The following is a 17972-nucleotide window of genomic DNA, read 5'->3' as shown; positions in this document are numbered from 1 at the left end:
AATAACATTTTTAAATCTAAATTAATAAATTAAGGAGTGTTAAAGAAAAAATAGATGAGCTATGAAATAAAAATATCTAAGTGTAGAGTATTTCGTTCCTAATTATACCAGAAATAATTATTAATAAAACTATATATCATTCCCATTCTCATTTATAATTTGAAGGATGCAAGATGCATGTTTACAAATACTTTTTGTATCCTATTTCCCAATTGTTTCCATCTTGCGATTTTAAGTTTTTAACAAAGCTAACGTAGATTTTTGGAGTGCTTTAAAATTACGTAATTTTGCAGGCCTTGAATGTTTTTTCTTGAAAAATGAAAACTATTTATAACATGGCAATATTTTTCTGTCAAATTCAAACTGATGTTTTGATAAACAAAATTTCAAAAATGGAAGTTAGTTTGTTTACCATGTATAAATTGTGTATTTAGTTATTTAGATCTGTATTTTGTAAAAATATAAATGGACGAATTACGAGGACCTAATATTCAAATTGTACTTCATGTAAAAGAAGGTCAGTGAAATCTGTAAAAATATATTATTTTTAAATTGGACATTTTTTCATAAGTAAATTAAATTTACAAGGTATTGGCTTTGGATTTCTTCGTATACCCTTCATCGTGAGTGGATCTCTCAATGGATATATGCTGGAAACCGATCCAGTTGTACCAACTCATGCACCGGCATTTGATGCTGAACTGGTTTGGGAAGCAGATAAAAGAAGATTTCGAAGGTAAAAATTCATATAATCAATCTCAAAAGTACTATTTCGCCAATATTACCACGTAAAATTAGGTGGTATCGTAAAGCGATACTTTACAAAGTATAAAAAACAACAGTATCATGGAATCCTTATTATCATCTTTGGTAATTTATAAGCCTTACATTATCGTTAGCCTTTATTTAACATTATGTTATATGTTCATATAATAGAAAAATACATGCAAGATTGTAACATATGGCATGTTACTACTATGGTAAAGGTCTTGTTTGATATACTTGCATCTGAAATTATATATGTTTGATAAATTACTTTTACTGATTGTTTTTCAGTTTACGAGTACAAAATGTCCCAATCAAGGTTGAAGTGTTTACTACAAGCACACAAGGCAGGAAAGATAAAATAGGATATATTTTATTGAGCTTATTAGGAGCACAGCCATGTCCATCCAATAAATTTGTAGATGTGAGTTGATCTATATAAAAAAAAATGTAAAAAAATGTGAATTAATGGAATTTATTTTTGTATTTTTAAAACAAATGATAACATGTTTTATGCTTATGTCATTTCAGGTGAAATATTCATGGCATAAATTACTCGGAATAAAATCTGAAGGCAAATGTTGTCATCCACAATTACTTATGAGTCTTTCCATTGAAGATAGAGTCAGTACTCCAACACCGGTGAGTTACTATCACATACACCCTTAATTTATGGTAGGCATTGTCTCATTGGGTATACAGTCAAACCTCAATGAATGAAGTGAGAAACATTGATTGGTTAAGACTCACCTACATAAGCCAGAACTATGGGTTTAGAGGGAAACCTCTGTTGGCGAGAAAAATATTGCAGCTCCTTAGACTTTTTTTATCCAGATTTAATTGTATATATAAGCTGATAATCATAAACTTAGTGAAGGTTACCTACACTAAACTAGATTTTAGTATTTGGAGTATAACTTTATCACAAATTTAATTGAAAATCTCAATACCTTCTTACAAATATTATAGTATTTATTATCAAGTTGGTTTTTTATTTAAAAAAATCATTCAAGAGATATTCCAAAAGACACTATTTAAGGTAGTACTATTTTAAATTGCAGTTAATTATATTAATAATATTTTTTTTTATTTATTCAAGCGCAATGAACTTCGTATGTTTCACAGCAATGAAGTTGCATACCCTCTATCTCATACACCTAACAGTGCTCAAGCTGGTGGACCTGTGTTGTTGACATTGAGTAAGTATCACTGTTGTCAAATATCTTAGCGGCTCAAGGTAATTGGATTAGTCACTCCTCCCTGCACCTCGCAATGCTCCAACAAACATTACATTGTGATCTGAGTAGCTCGGAAGAAGTTTAGAGCTGCCAAGAAGTTTGAAAACTACAATATTAAATAGTAAAGTTTTATTCATCTTCATCTTATAACTGCAGAATGAAAGATGTCTCTTTCCTGACCATTACATATGTTTATCTTTCCTAAGCAGATAAGAGTGGGAAGAGATGAAAAGAAAAAAATAGAATAAGGTCTGGGTTTAAGATTGCTGTTCTAACAGTAGCTTATTATTTTCTCTACAAACTTTGCCTAAATATAAAATCTATTTGGAAATCTCTTATTTCTGTCTGTTTTAGTTATTAAAATATATTATTTTATTACTTATTTTTAGATGAATATTTAAATGAAAGTAAAAAAGTGGTATCATCACCCGACTTGCAGCCGCAACTCTTGTGTGAGGAAGGATTGATACAAATTGGTCTCGGAGACCAGTTGTATGTTCTCAGCTTTGTGATTGGATCTGTAGAGAACTTGGACATGGTAAATACAGTTTATAAAATTCTAAAGTTTTTAGTCATTAAAAAAAAAGATTATACAATTAACTAGCTGTTGCCCGCGATTCTGTTTGCGCGGAATATAAATAAAACTTAACAAGTAGTCTATATGTTCTTCCAGACTATATTCTACATATATGACAAATTTCAGCGAGATAAGTTTACTTCAGAGATACTTAAACACAAACATCCATCCATTTAAACATACACATTTTTTATATTAGTAACATTACACCAAAAGTTTAGTTGTTGAAACTATGTCTCAGTTAGATAGTATATAATGATAAAAAAAATGTTTTTTTTTATTTTTATTTCAGCTTCTACCAAATGATATAAATAAAGAAGCAATCGACTGCTGTATAACATATTCAATATTTACACATAATATAATGACGGACAGGTGAGTTTGTGTGTGTGAAGTTCAATGTAGTGATCATCAGTTCGCAAAATCTTAGCTGTGTAATATGTTTAAAAAGTCTCAAATAATTATATAATACTAGCTGTCGCCCGCGACTACGTTCGCGCGGAATTAAAAAAAAAATTGGTCGCAGCGTAATGTTATAGTCTAAAGCCTTCCTCTATAAATGAACTATTCAATAAAAAAAAACAATAATTTTCAAATCGGACCAGTAGTTCCTGAGATTAGCGCGTTTAAACAAACATTAGTATAGATTTAGTGATCATCTGCAAAAATGTTGTAATGCTATAAGAAAAAAATATATATTTGAATATACTGTTATCAGAGTGGGCGTGACGTCACTAAGTACAGGCAGCAGTGCGCAGTTCAACCAGCGCACGTCGCTGCGCCTGCGCACACACCTCGCCGCGCTCGCTCGGTACTTCGCCGAGTGTCCGCATCTCGTTGTTAGAGTATGCGTCGTCGATAGAGGTGTTGGTAAGTTTTAATATTTAACCCATTTCTTTACTCGGCTGAACTAGCTAGCTGTCGCCCGCGACTCCGTCTCCGCGGATAAAATTAAATTTAGTAGCCTATGTTTTTTTACAGGCTATATTCTACATCTGTGCCAAATTTCAATGAGATCCATACATCCATTCATCCAAACATTTGCATTTATTATAGAGTAAGATTAACTGTCGCTCGCGGCTCCGTCCATGTGGAATTAAAAAACTTAATAACTCGTCTATGTGTTCTTCCAGGCTATGTTCTACATCTATGCCAAATTAAAGCGAAACCCATACAGCCTTTTTGGATATACATTCTAACATACATTTATCCAGACATTCATATTTATAATATTAGTAAGATTTTGCTCCAAAAAAGCGGTGTTAATACTTTTAAAGAGTTTCTTTCCAGAAGAGCTGATTAAAATGTTGGATTCCCATTGTTGTAGGTATTTGCAGTTTAGACTTACGTAAGTTGATCCCTACGGAGGACGTGAAGAGGTTCATATCAGAGTTCTGTAACAGCGAGGGCAGGCTGGCGATACACGAGCGCTGCTACCTGGTGCGCTGCGACGACACCGCGCTCAGTGTGCGACGACCCTACATGGATGTTGAGATCAGCCTTAAATATATCGCTGATAAATCTAAAGTACAGGTATAATAATAATAATAAGCCTTTTATTTAAAACTACCTGTCGCCTGCGACTCCGTCCGTGTGGGATTAGAATTAAGATTTCCTAAAGGCTTTTCACAGGGCAATTATTCGATTTTTTCCGTTTTAAACCTTCCCTAGACCTCCATGAACGTTTAACACCAAGATAAGATAAATCCGTTCAGCCGTTCTCGTCTTTTAGCGAGACTAACGAACAGCAATTTATTTTTATATATGTATTTGACATAATTTCTCGCTTCCTATTAATATTATAAATACGAACGTTTAGATATATGTATGTTAGTACAGCTACATGGATCTCGCTGAAATTTGACATAACATAGTCTGGAAGAACACATAGACTATTTATTAATTTTTTGATTGGCTTGGATCAGCTAGTTATAATATAAGTTTTTTATGTTTTTTTCAGAAACCTAATATATTATCAGCCCGAAGTATAACACATTTAGAGAGAGGTGGAATAAAAGCTGATTATAATGAGAGTAAACTAGATTATAGAAGTGGCAGTTGTACACAAATAGACCCGGACGTTGGTGGAGTGGGATACACAAACAAGTCTGCGGGGAACACTGCTAGGTATGTTTAATATCTTAAAGTGGGTTTCCACTGGTAAAACGTATGTATTAGTTGTTTTAGAAAATTGTATAAAATTGTAAATGCTATGAATGAATGAAAATAGAACTTAGTCTGGTAGAACACATACGCTACTTATTATGTTTTTTTAATCTCGCGCGGATGAAGTCGGGGGCGACTGCTAGTGTAAAATAATTGTGTTTTGAACTAATAACAATTATTATTGTTATTATATCCGTTTCTAAAAAGAGAGAAATGGATGACAATATTTTTTTATATTTTAGCGTTTAATTACATTTCTTTAGAATTTCAATCTAAATTATTGGCAAAATCTAGACCATAGGTATTAAAAAAGTAATGACTAAGTAGGATAAAATGCTTAAAAAAGACAAAAAAGTCAAACATTTAATAAATAAAAAACAAGCTGTCGCTCGTGACTTTGACCGCCTATGTGTTCTTCCAGATGTTCTATATGTATGCCAAATATAATCGGGATCCGTTCAGACATACCTTCAAACATACATCCATCCATTCATCCATCTAAACATTTGCATTTATAATATAATATTATGATAGTTAAAAGCTATACAAATATTTAACTCATTATTTAAACAATTTAATATAAAGATATTTACATTTAAGATATAAAACCGCGAATGGAGATAATATCCTACAGACAAGTGAAATAACAGAACTATTAAGAAAGATGTGTGACTCTCTCGCTCAGAGCCAACACAAGTCGGAACAGAGACCGTTCACAAGTGACATGCAAGTTCAGTGCGGACCTGAGACAGATATACAAGATAACATCAAGACAGACAGAGATGGAGATAATAAGATATATGAACAAGATAATGGAAATCATAAACAATATGATTGGTAAGAAATTTTAATTATTATATTTTTTTGTTTTTTTGTAGAATTTATTTCTATAATAATATTTTTTTTATTTTCAGTGAAGACGCTAGAGAAAAAGAATATAAAAATCATTCAGAAAAAGGTGAGTTATTTTGTTAATTTGCCTATTCTAACCTAAAAAATATTATCCGTGCGTATTATTGTACAAAAAATTTTTTTTTTTGCATTTTTTAATTCAGTATTTGTTTTGCATACTTATTATTATTTTTTTTTATATCATAAGATGGCAAACGAGCGAGCGGCCACCTGAAATCGCTGAAATAGCGAAGTGCCCGTTGCCCATAGACATACGCAGTTGCATATGCGTTGCCTAACTTTCATCCACGGAGAAGAGGATGCACAGAAAGAAAATATTCTCCCTTCCCATGCATCCTCTCATCCGGAATGTCCACTTCCACTTCCCATCCTTATTTATTTAGTAATATTAAAAATGCGGATTTCGGATGGATGTATGGATTGGTGTTTGTTAGAAGGTATCTCTAGATCAGCAGCATGAATCTCGCTGAAATTTGGCATAGATGTAAGACATAGTCTAAAAGAACACATAGACTATTAATTAAATTTTATTTATTCCACGCGGACGGAGTCGCGGGCGACAGCTAGTAATGCAATATATAAAGTGTAACATAATATTAATTACAGATGTAGTGAAACAAGTCCTACCCGCAGTGGAAAGAGAGGCTATCTTGCAAAAGTTCATCGATGAACTGGAAGACTGGAAGGAGAGGCAACAAGAATTATATAAATGTCAGGTAACTTGGATGGCGCGCTTTCATTACAAAGTTAAGTGTCAGAATGATTAGTGAGAGGACATAGACGTCGACATTATAGTAAGGCTAGTGTTGCTCCAGTACACCGGCACAGTGTCGGATTGTCTAACAGTTGCTATGTGGGATTTAACCCACTAAAACCCCCTTGCTGTCCATCCTTTAATACCATAGGAGGGGTTCCAGCATCTGGTGAAGCCCGTCAACTCTAAAGCTGTTTCTATTTTGTTGTACAGTTACGTCGTAAAGAAGAGTATCACCTGGAACTGCTGTCTCGTGAGTGGGAGAAGAGACGCGAGGAATTGGAGGAGAAGCTGCGGGCAGGTGTGGAGCGGTGCCGTTCACTCGCTGCAGACCTCAGCCGCGCTACTGAAGACTTCAGGCTTAGGGGGTACAGGAACACTGAGAGGGAGAGGAAGGTAATGTGTTTTTTTAATAACTAGCTAGCCTAAAAAAACATAATTAGTAGCCTATGTGTTCTTCCAGACTATGTTCGACATCTTTGCCAAATATCATCGAGATCCATTAAGCCATTTTAGGGATACCTTGCAACAAACATCCATCCATACATATAAACAATTGCATTTATTATATTAGTAAGATATAATAATTGTAAAAATAGTTTGCTAATATTTTACTTAAAAAAAATATATATTTAATAACAAGATTAGATTCGTATTCTACAAGTTATTGAAAAAACAATGGAGATTTTTCTTTTATTTAATTTGCTATATAATATTAAATTAAAATTTCCAGCTACTTGAAGCTAAGAAAGCATTAGAAGCACATTACACGGCTAAATACCAAGAGTTGCGCGAGGCGTCTCAGAAAATGGAGGATGATATGCATCATCAGCTCAAACTGAAGGATATGAGGATCGAGGAGTTGGAGCTGAAGGTGCAGACGCTGGAGAAGAATATTGAAGTACTTAAGGTATCAATTTTCACTCCAATAGAACATAGGCTACTTATATCGCGGAAAATATTATAATTCTTGAGAGAAATTTGTTTAATGAAGTCTCCGACATCTAGTTAACTTATTTGCCACTATTAGATGCCTAAGACTTTGCGTAGAATTTAAAAAAAATGTATCTTATGTCACCCGCAAGCTACAATAGGGTTATTATTTTTCATATAAATTCAGTAGTTTCGGAGCCTATTCAATACAAACAAACAATCAAATTAAAAATATAAGTATTTTTTATCGTATTTTTTTTATTTTCCAGAATAACATGAGAAATATGGAGAAAGATGCAGAAAGCAAACATTCCGGCTTGACCAAAGACCAGACTGCTAGTCTTATACAAGAACTGGTCAGTTAAAATGTGTTTATTGCATATGTTATTTCTTATTAATATTATAAATGCGAATGTTTGTATGTATCACTGGAACTGCTGCATGGATCTCGCTGAAAAGCATAGATGTAGAACATAACCTGGAAGAACATATACTACTAATTATTGTTTTAATCCCGCGCGGGCGGAGTCTCAGGCGACAGCTATTCATCTATATATATATAAAAATCAATTGCTGTTCGTTAGTCTCGTTAAAATTCGAGAACGGTTGAACGGATTTATTTTATCTTGGTCTTGAAATGTTCATGGAGGTCTAGGGATGATTTAAAAGGTGACAAAAATTCGAATAATTACCGGAAACTAATTAAGTTTTTTTTCATTCCACGCGGGCGGAGTCGCGGGCGATAGCTAGTACGATATAAAAATGTGCTATTTACGTAGTTCTTTGATAAAGAAGATTGTATTTGTGTTGTAGCGTTGCTTAGAAGAGAAGTTGGACAGCGCGGTGCAATCGAAGGCGTTCTTCAAGGAGCAGTGGGGCCGCGCTGTGAGAGAGCTGCACCTCACCAAGATGTCCTCGCGCCGCAACATGCTGTCTCAGCTGCGGAGAGAGAAGAGTCGTCTAAATCAAGTCGGGTGAGAGAGACAACTATATATTTGTACATACTGCTTATATCAGAATCGCGATGTTTGAACCTATGTCCAGAACAGCTGCATGGATCTCGTTGAAATTTGGCATACATATAGAACAAAGTCTGGAAGAACACATAGGCTACTATTATTTTTTCAATCCCGTGCGGACGGAGTCGCGGGTGACTGCTTATAATATATATATGATTTTTTTTTATATCATAAGGTGGCAAACGAGCTAGCGGCCACCTGAAATCGCTGAAATAGCGAAGTGACCGTTGCCCATAGACATACGCAATTGCATATGCGTTGCCTATCTTTCATCGACGGAGGAGAGGATGCACAGAAAGAAAATATTTTCCCTTTCCATGCATCCTCTCATCCGGAAAGTCTTTATAAGCAAAAGGGTGGGAAGGGAAAGAGAACTAAATTAGGGCTCCGGGACCCACACTCATCAGACAGCACGCGGAATTGCTTTCACTTGACGCGTGACTTCTGTATGGTCGTGGTATGTCACCAGACAAGCCGGGACAATTCGTGCGAAGATGTTAAAGCTTGCTCTACCAATGTTAATGCATTTAAAATATTATTTATATGATTATTTTCAGTTTGGACACAATAGATGATTATGAAATAAACAGAGAAGATGCAAATGAAACTGATATTAAAAAGTTAAAAGACGACTTTTACGCTGACTTGCTGGCGAATACACCGCCGCTTGAGTCACATTCAGCTATCAGTTAGTAACAAATCTTATCTTACTAATATTATAATTGCGAATGTTTACATGGATGGATGTTTGTTTCCAAAACGGCTGCATGGGAAATTAGGCTATTTAATTTTTTTTCAATTCTGAGCAGACGCAGTCGCGGGCTACAGCCAGTTTATACATAAAAACTCATTTATTGTAAAGGCTACATGGTTACTAAATTAGTATAGAGGTTATCAAATGTGTTAGCGGGTTGGGAACATGCACGCAGTCGTTACATAGAAGACAACTTTAGGTGTGGCGGGGAGGAGCGGTATGCGGAACAGATGACCTTGAGTCCCAATATATTTGAAAAGACATATACATAAAACCATAATTTAGTTCATTTTATTTTAAAGAAATCTTTAAATAACATAATAATTAAATTAGTTAAAATTAAAATCATTGTTTTCAGGTTTACCTGGGCCCGACGGTCTAGATATGTTCATGGAAATGAAGTAAGTCAAGTATAAACTAAAATATTAACCATGACTTTTCACTACCGACACATTTGTCAAAATATATAGCTATCTCAATGTTTAAAGGAAGAATAAAAGGGATGGGAATATTATGTTTTTGTGCGAGTGTTTCATCAGAATTAACAGAGATGGATGGCATGAATTTAACTAAATAATATTCCACTGTTTTGTTGCAGAAACGCTTCTAAAAATTCTATAAATGACAAATTAAATGAGCTAATAAGCCAAAGGGATCAGTTGATTCAACAAGACAACCCGGACGAGGCTACACTCAAGCAATTGAACAACGAAATAAGAAGTATTTTGATAAATTGTGGCACTTGACCTATGTCTAAATGCTACTTGATATTTATTAAATGTTATTATTATAACAGATTCGTTTTATTTTTATTTTAACGGTTTAAAGTAAACAGAAAAATAACTTCAGAATGTTTTCAACATGAAAGTGTACCTAATAAGAATTTGAATTTTCTTATAAGCTCTCAAATAATAATCTTTTTAATATTATAAATGCGAATGTTTAGATATGTGGATGGATGTATGTTTGAAGGTATCTCCAGAAAGGCTGAACGGACCCGATCAAATTTGACAATTATGTTTTTAATTCTGCGCGGACAAAGTCGCGGGCGTCCATTAGTTATAAGCTAAAAAGTTAAAAGCCATAAAAATAAAGAGTTCCAATTGCGCAGAACGCCTATCAAACATAAATTATTTTTCCCTGAACGATTTTCTGTATCACAATGGTATAATTTTTTTTTGGCAAGCTTTACCTTGAAAAAAAATTGACGGTAATTTTTTATTTCATTATTAGTTATTTATCTAAACTTTTAATTGAAATATTTTTTTTACAATTCATAATCACTTTTTGCTTCAATGTTATTGAGAAATTAATTTCGTGGCGAAACGCAAACTTCAACGTTACATGACATTGACATACGGCACTCGATGTTTGAGCGAATCGCAAGTTCGCATGTCTTTTGGTAATGACGTATCCTGTTTTATAAAACGATTATTTGTTTTAGTGAAAAGATAATATATTCAAGAGATCATTTTGGAAATACTGCAGTTGTACAATGAATAAGTGTCTTTGACGTATAGTATCCATCTCCAATAGCATTTGAAGTTACTTGTGCAATAAACGATGCCGAAAACTAAGGTGACGGGTGCTACCAGCAGATTGAAGCAAGACTATCTCAGGCTTAAAAATGACCCAGTACCGTATGTAACTGCGGAACCTGTGCCATCTAACATCCTGGAATGGCATTACGTTGTAAAGGGCCCCGAAAAGAGTCCATACGAAGGAGGTTACTATCACGGCAAAATTAACTTCCCCAGAGAATTCCCATTTAAGCCACCATCTATTTATATGATTACACCCAATGGAAGATTTAAGACAAACACTCGCTTATGTCTCAGCATAACCGATTTTCATCCAGATACTTGGAATCCAGCATGGTCAATCTCAACCATATTGACAGGGCTACTTAGTTTTATGTTGGAGAAAACTCCAACACTGGGGTCTATAGAGACGTCGGACTACCAAAAACGATGTTTAGCGGCTGAATCGCTCGAAATAAATCTTAAAAACAAGATATTCTGTGAGCTATTTCCAGAATATGTAGAAGAGATTGAAAAGTTGATCAAACAGAGACAGGAATCTATGCGGCATGCCAAAAAATCCAACACAAATAGAGCCAGAGAAGTGACAACAGAACAGCAATCGAACATGTACTACATTGTAACAAATCTCTTAGTGCTTGTAGGCTTTGTATGTCTTGCATGCATGGTGAAATATGTTATAGTTTCTATCTCTGATTAGATCAAAACACAAGTTGAGCATAAAAAAAGATTATTCAAAAGTTAAATGTAAATATTGTAACTTATTTTGTAAATATAAATATTATTTTCTCTCCATCTCTATGTTCAGTTCTTAGACTGATGGGTGCTTGGCAAATGTGGCTGATGTTTGCACATGTCACCACAAGAGCTTTTATTCAAGTGAAGTTTTTCAATAGCAATCTCAAACACCACATAGGTTATAGAAACACAATAGTAAAACATTGCAATATTTTATATCTAGTATATGCTAGTAAAATTCAGCAATTTATAGGGAAAATTGGAAAGTAATTCCAAAATATTTTAAGCAATAGTTTGAAAAAATATTTTAATAAAATTAGCATAGTTTAAATAATTTGCAGATTTAGAAGTAGAAGCTATGTGCTGGTTATTTTTGAATGATATAAAAGAAAAGTAATATTATAAAATAAGGCTACATTCATTCCTGAAACATATATTATTTAATTAACTTTATCCTTTTCTAAATAAACATGTTTCTAGATAAAAATTCTATGATGATTTTTTATGTGAATTATTCATTTAATTGCATTTATTGAATTCATATTAGTATTACATTATGTATGTTGACATATTAACTTGCTACCTGATGGAAAAAGGCTGTGGGTTATCCATTTCTCAAAACTTGGAAGTTTTCTTTTACAGAATAGTTGAATTTCCAATAATAAATGATTGTTATATTAAAAATACACAACAATATAATAGGTAAAATATATGGGCAGTTTGTTGTTAATTTATAAAATCAATTAAACAGTATTTTTCATAAATATTTTGTTTCATTTTAACAAAGTGTATCCATTTTTTACAGGACAAATAGCAAAATAATTTATTTACTGTTGGTTTCAGAGACTTAAATCTTTGCATAAATTATATCATCCTCCCTGGCATTTTCTTTCACAAAACAGAGATTATGTTTTAGACAAGGATTTCAATATCAGAAACCCATGAGTAAATATGGTTAGTTTAGGAATAAAAGGATCATTAATACTGCCCAATAAACATAATCAATTAAGTTATAAAAATATATTTCAAATAATCAAAGATAGAAAATAAATTAACATTTTAAATATGATGACTACATGGGGTGTGAAAAAAACAATAATTTACTAAATAAAACAATTTTTCTTGTAAAATGTATTTATTACTAACACTTATGCCATAAATATAATAAATTGATTAAAACCAATTGTCTTGTGATACAATATGAATATGTATTCTAATGTTAAATATACTCATAAAACTATGATTCTTATACTAAAAAAATGGATTGATTGCTATTATATCTAACCATAGCAATTTCTTGACATTAATCATCATGCAAAGAAGTATAGATATATAGAAAAAGCAAAAGCTATTCTTGACATAGTTTCATAAATAAGAAGACTTTTTTACTAACATATACAAAATTAATTTATGAAAGATTACATTTTTAGCCATTATTATGAATGCAACTGCCAAATAATATTTTTATATTCTCGTGGGCACTAAAATGTCAAGTTGTCTGCTCACTCTATACATAAAACAAAAATGTATTTCATTACTTAATAAAAGCTAGTTAAAAACAATTACAAACATTGTAATGAAAATAAAACTTGTCTGATTACATTTTGTAAATAGAACTTAAACACAATATAAAATGTGGCAAATTATTTCTTAAAGTAATTTCTGATCTATATTCCAAACATAATTGAAGCTAGATAAGCTAAGTCTAAGGGACCACAATATTTTATCTTTAGAAAGGAGTTTCTTATTGAGGTTGTCCGTTGGGACCAGACTCTTACTTATCAAAGTCGAACTGGACAATAAATATTGTATTTGACGCCATAGAATTCGACTGTCATGACACTTGTTTTGTCAAAAAGAATGGGTATGACAATATGTTACTACAAATGTAACATCAGTGGATTTCTATAGTTATTCATATTAAATACTTTATATACATCATCACACACTTGTATTCTTTGTTTTCATTTACTTTCTTCTTCTTCATCATCATCATCATCCCAATCACTTACAATGCTTTTTATTTTGTCATTACTGATACCAGCTACTTTAACTGGAGGTGTTACAATTGTTTCTTGTGCAGTACTCACTTCTGGTATCATTTCTTCCTGTACAATCTCATCATTATTCTTAGCTACATTTAACTCACTTTCAGTTATCAAATCATCTTTTTCATCATCCTGATCATCATTATCATCCCAATCATTTAGTATTGTATTTATTTTCTCTCTTGCTTTATTATTTAGTGATATAACAGGCCGCTGTTGTGGCTTTGTATGATTTTTTTCTATTGTGTTTCCTTCGGTTTTGTTGTCTTTGCCATTGTTGACTATTTTTTTGTGTTCAGATGCCAGAGGTATGTCTGCGGGGTCACTTATATCTGCAGAATTAATTTCAGTCTCCGCTGCAGTGACCACATTCTTTTGAATATTTTTTCCACTGATTTCTTCTTTATCTGTGATATTTGATGACCCCCCATTGACATCAGTGGATGTAGATTCTACAATTGTTATTGGTATTGACTCAGGGATTCCCTTGTCTTTGGTTTGTGAAACAAGCACTTTTTTGTTGGTTTCTTCAGGTGCGATTTCATTGTCTTCTAAACCTAAAGATGAAGAATGTTTTTCTATATTCAATTCTTTTATAACTGATTCATTTTCTACTTCAGTTTTTTTTGTGGTAGATGTAGTTACAGGTTCAGTGTTCTGTATTGTTGTGTTTTCGGTTGTAATGGCTTGTAATTGTTTGGCCATTTCTTGTTGTATATTTTCAATAGACTCTTCTATATATGCTGAACCTGTGACATTAGTGTCTACATCTGCTATCATCTTTCCTTTGTCAACCGCAGTCCACTTAGATGTTACATCAGGCAGTATTTTATCAGATTGTTTTGGTCTTCCCTCTATGGTGTTTGTTGGTACCTCAACAATACTGGAGGCATTACTCATATCAGCTTCTTCTGTAATAAAATTTTGTTGAATAACTGAAGCATCTTGAGCTATTATATTCACATCACTATTTATATCAATCTCTTCCACTTTTTGTTGTAAAACAATTATGTTTTCATTACCTTTTTCTACAACTATACTTATCTGTCCATTATTTTTCACACTATTTTCTGGTATGTCTAATTGCTTTGAACATACAATATCTATGCTTTCGGTTTGTATTTCTTTATGTACCAATTGCTCACTTGGCTCTGTTATAGGCACATTTGTGGTTGGTACACTCGGGACTTCATTTATTAATACTTGATCCATACTAACTGTTTTAGTATTATTTGTATTTTGTAAGCATGTCTGGGAAGTGGTCTCATTGATGGTGTCCAAATCTGAAGGGTCTTCCGAGGAAAGAATATCTTGAGTACTTTGGATATCTGATGAATTTTGTGGGTCTCCAATCAATTGCTGTGCATTTGAATCTGCTTCAGCATGTTGTTGCAGCTCTACCTGAATTGGTACACTTTCAACATTTCCTTTAAGGCTATTCTGCCATGACTCATTCACATTGCTGTCTAATGCTTGGACACTCATAACTGGAGTGGATGTAGTTACAGTACCATAATTTTGGGTCACCATAGCTGAAGACTGTATGAATTGTGCCTCAATACCCTGAGTAGGTATATATTGGAATTGTTTACTTGAATCATCTACTTGGTGGCTGTATACCACAACAATATTGTTATTATCAGTAGAAACAGTTTCAGTTACATTTAATGGATAATTATCTTGAATTATCATCATATCATTCGTTTGAGTATTATCAAGATCAATAGTAGTACCTTCAAGTGTAGAAGTTTGGGGTGCTGTTAGAACTGTCAGTGTTTTATTCGGTTCTTCAAATATAATAGAATGAGTGGATGACATCAAAGCTTTGTATTGTTCTTCGCTTGAAACAACAATTTCTATTGGTTCATTCACATGAATTGGTTTCTTAATTATCATTTTAGGGTCCTCGGTATTAGTGTGATGAAGAATAGGGTACTCCATTGAAGTAGTTGGTACTGAATTGTTTTCACTTTGTTCTGTATCAACATTGCTTAATATATATTCTTCATTTTCAGGGGCGTTTTGTGATCTTGGAATAAGATGATTTTCTTTTATAATATATTCATTTCCATTAATAACAACAATTTCATCTTCTTTATTAATGATTTTAGAAGTTTTCGCTTCACTGACATCTGGTTTAGTTTTGTTGCTTAATGATACATCAGATTTTTGGGTAGACTTATTGGGTGAATTAAATGAGGGATTTAATATCTTATGTTTTGATGAAGGAGATTGTGGCAATTTTGAAAGCACTTGAATGTTACCATCTGCTTTCTGTTGTATTTGATACTTGACATCTATATTCTCATATTCATTTGTATAAGTAAGAGATATATTTTTGGTTTTATCAGATTTTCCACTCGTAGGCCTTCTATACTCTTTTTCATCATCAGACTCCTCAATTATCTTATCAGTTTGTGCTGATTCTTTATGGTTATATTTCAAATGGCTGTAGAGATTAGTTTCTCGGGAAAATGTTTTATAACAGTAAATACAATGCAATATAGTTCTTCTCTCGGCACTGTACTTGTGTCCCGTCATATGAATATGCGTGAGCAGCCTTGTTGAGGAACTGAATGTAGCAGCACAAACATTACAAGCAAAGGTTTTGCTATCATCATGTTGTGTTGATTTGTGCTTTACGAGTAATGCTTCAGACAAAGCGATGTAAGGACACTGATTACACTTCGGGAAATAATAAGGTGATGGAGGTGGCACACCATGCTTAGTGTATAGATGATGCAAAAGGTAATTTCTTTTATGTGACTTCAATCCACAATATTCACACATAGTTACAACTGGTTTTTCATTGTGAACTTCTACTAAATGTCTTCGGAATTTATAATAGGAGCCGAAATGTAAGGCTCGTCCAGGTGTGCCGCAGATGAGACATATCCATGGGCCCTTGATATTGTCAACCCCCATTGCTATGAGCTTTGCCGCTCCTTTTGAATCGAGCACATCAATATCAAGTGTCCAATCTTGTTCATTTTTTGACTTTACATCTTTTTCATCATGGTAAAAATTTGTAGATTTGGATTTTTTAGATTTAATTGGAGCATCCAATACCCTCAACTTTATATTTTTGTTACTCTTTACCAAATGTGGATACTTTTTGAGGACATCACTTATTATTTTTGCATGATCTATTTTTGGCTTCTTAGATGTTTCATTATCCTTAATTTCTATTGTTGTTTTTGAATTATCATTATCCAATATTAGATCAAAAAGTTGATTTGAGTCTTTTTGTTGTTTTGTAGAAACATCTGAAGAGAATGCATCATCTTGAATATTTTCAGAGACATCATCAAAAATGTTTTCATTTGATGAAAGTTTTTTACATTCAACAATGTCTAATGTGGATGTGCCATGAAGCAATCTTTTAGAACTAGAAGTCTCATCAAAAATGTTAGTTTTTTTTGAAGAATAACGCTTCACAGTCTCAGGATGCACCATCAATGGTGTTGACTCATATGATATACTTGTAAATGAGTTGTCAAAGATATTGTCACCATCTAATTCTTCTGGTAGTTCATACCTTGTTGGTCGTGATTCAGCAACTGAAGGTTTTTTCTTAGCAGAATATTCAGTGGCTTCTTTTTGTGAAATTTCATTATTTGACAAATTGTGATCATGCTTGTGTGAATTCTTTTCAACAGTTTGCTTCTTCACTTTTGCAGGAAATGTATTATCAAAAGCTTTACTGTATGAGCGTTTTGTGCTCATATAACTAGTTGAGGCCACAGCTGGTGGCTTTGATGGTTTGGGGGATTCAAATGATTTTGAATATGATCTTAGATTTTGATAATCTTGACCTGTTCGTTGCATTTGGTTTCTGTGAGCATCTAGTAGTTTAGTCAAGACTGGCATATTCATTACTTGTGCTGTTTGATAAAGCCTTTCCAACAACTCTGGCTTGAAACCGAGCTGGCCGGTGTACATGAAGTTGACTATGGGTACGACGACATCAGCTTGCAAGTCATCCGGCATAACCAAACAATCCTCGTACATCTCGCATGTTCTTTCAAGCAGCTCGAAGTATTCAGTGCATGCATTAAGTACGAGTCTATGCACCTTGAGTTGAGCATTATCTTGGAACTGTAGTGTTAGATCACAATAATCTGTGCGGTTAAAGAAATGCTTCAGTCTTTGAAGGAAATATATTCCCCAATTATCCACTTTCACTTGTTTCATATCAGACATTGTAGTTTCTTGTTATTATTCCAACACAAATCAAAACATCACAGTGATGAGGTAAACTTTCTCCTACAGTTCATTTATATTTATATTTAATATTTTTCACATTTGCAATCGATCGACGTCTACGACATTTCTATTGTCACGCACGCCCAACTTTGAGTGGACATTTTTTAGACTTTATTTGTTATTTTCACTTAAATTTTCCGCCACATTATTTATACGTACATTTTCATGAAGTTGCCAATAAAATTACGAATACTATCGTATAACTTGCAAGTTTTTCAATGTTTGCTTCATGCAAAACGCTGAGACAAAATTACTTCACGA

General features: G+C 33.2%; 3 protein-coding genes across 3 annotated transcripts; 2 read left to right on the top strand and 1 right to left on the bottom strand.

The window, feature by feature from the left end:
• Positions 1-386: 386 nt before the first annotated feature.
• Positions 387-9911, top strand: LOC106119550 (centrosomal protein of 120 kDa). Its single transcript, XM_013314596.1, has 20 exons — positions 387-517; positions 589-736; positions 1057-1189; positions 1297-1407; positions 1865-1964; positions 2393-2541; positions 2873-2955; positions 3299-3450; positions 3908-4113; positions 4541-4707; positions 5347-5583; positions 5661-5704; positions 6265-6374; positions 6626-6808; positions 7146-7322; positions 7615-7701; positions 8159-8319; positions 8922-9052; positions 9477-9519; positions 9717-9911. Exons 1-20 carry the CDS (start codon positions 466-468, stop codon positions 9862-9864), a joined length of 2622 nt encoding a protein of 873 aa, XP_013170050.1. The 5' UTR covers positions 387-465; the 3' UTR covers positions 9865-9911.
• Positions 9912-10488: 577 nt separating this feature from the next.
• Positions 10489-11833, top strand: LOC106119317 (ubiquitin-conjugating enzyme E2 J2). Its single transcript, XM_013314235.1, has one exon. It carries the CDS (start codon positions 10682-10684, stop codon positions 11357-11359), a length of 678 nt encoding a protein of 225 aa, XP_013169689.1. The 5' UTR covers positions 10489-10681; the 3' UTR covers positions 11360-11833.
• A 1338-nt stretch (positions 11834-13171) lies between these two features.
• Positions 13172-17648, bottom strand: Cp190 (centrosome-associated zinc finger protein Cp190). The gene is made up of 3 exons (XM_013314210.1): positions 15710-17648; positions 13410-15421; positions 13172-13189 (listed from the first exon to the last, which is right to left on the bottom strand). Exons 1-3 carry the CDS (start codon positions 17646-17648, stop codon positions 13172-13174), a joined length of 3969 nt encoding a protein of 1322 aa, XP_013169664.1.
• Positions 17649-17972: the final 324 nt, after the last annotated feature.

The sequence above is a fragment of the Papilio xuthus genome, unplaced genomic scaffold (genome assembly GCF_000836235.2).
Source record: "Papilio xuthus unplaced genomic scaffold, Pxut_1.1 DF827461.1, whole genome shotgun sequence".
NCBI classification, from domain to species: Eukaryota; Metazoa; Arthropoda; class Insecta; order Lepidoptera; family Papilionidae; genus Papilio; species Papilio xuthus.
The sequence above is the reverse complement of the archived record's forward strand: the minus strand, read 5'-3'. Positions and strand labels throughout refer to the sequence as shown.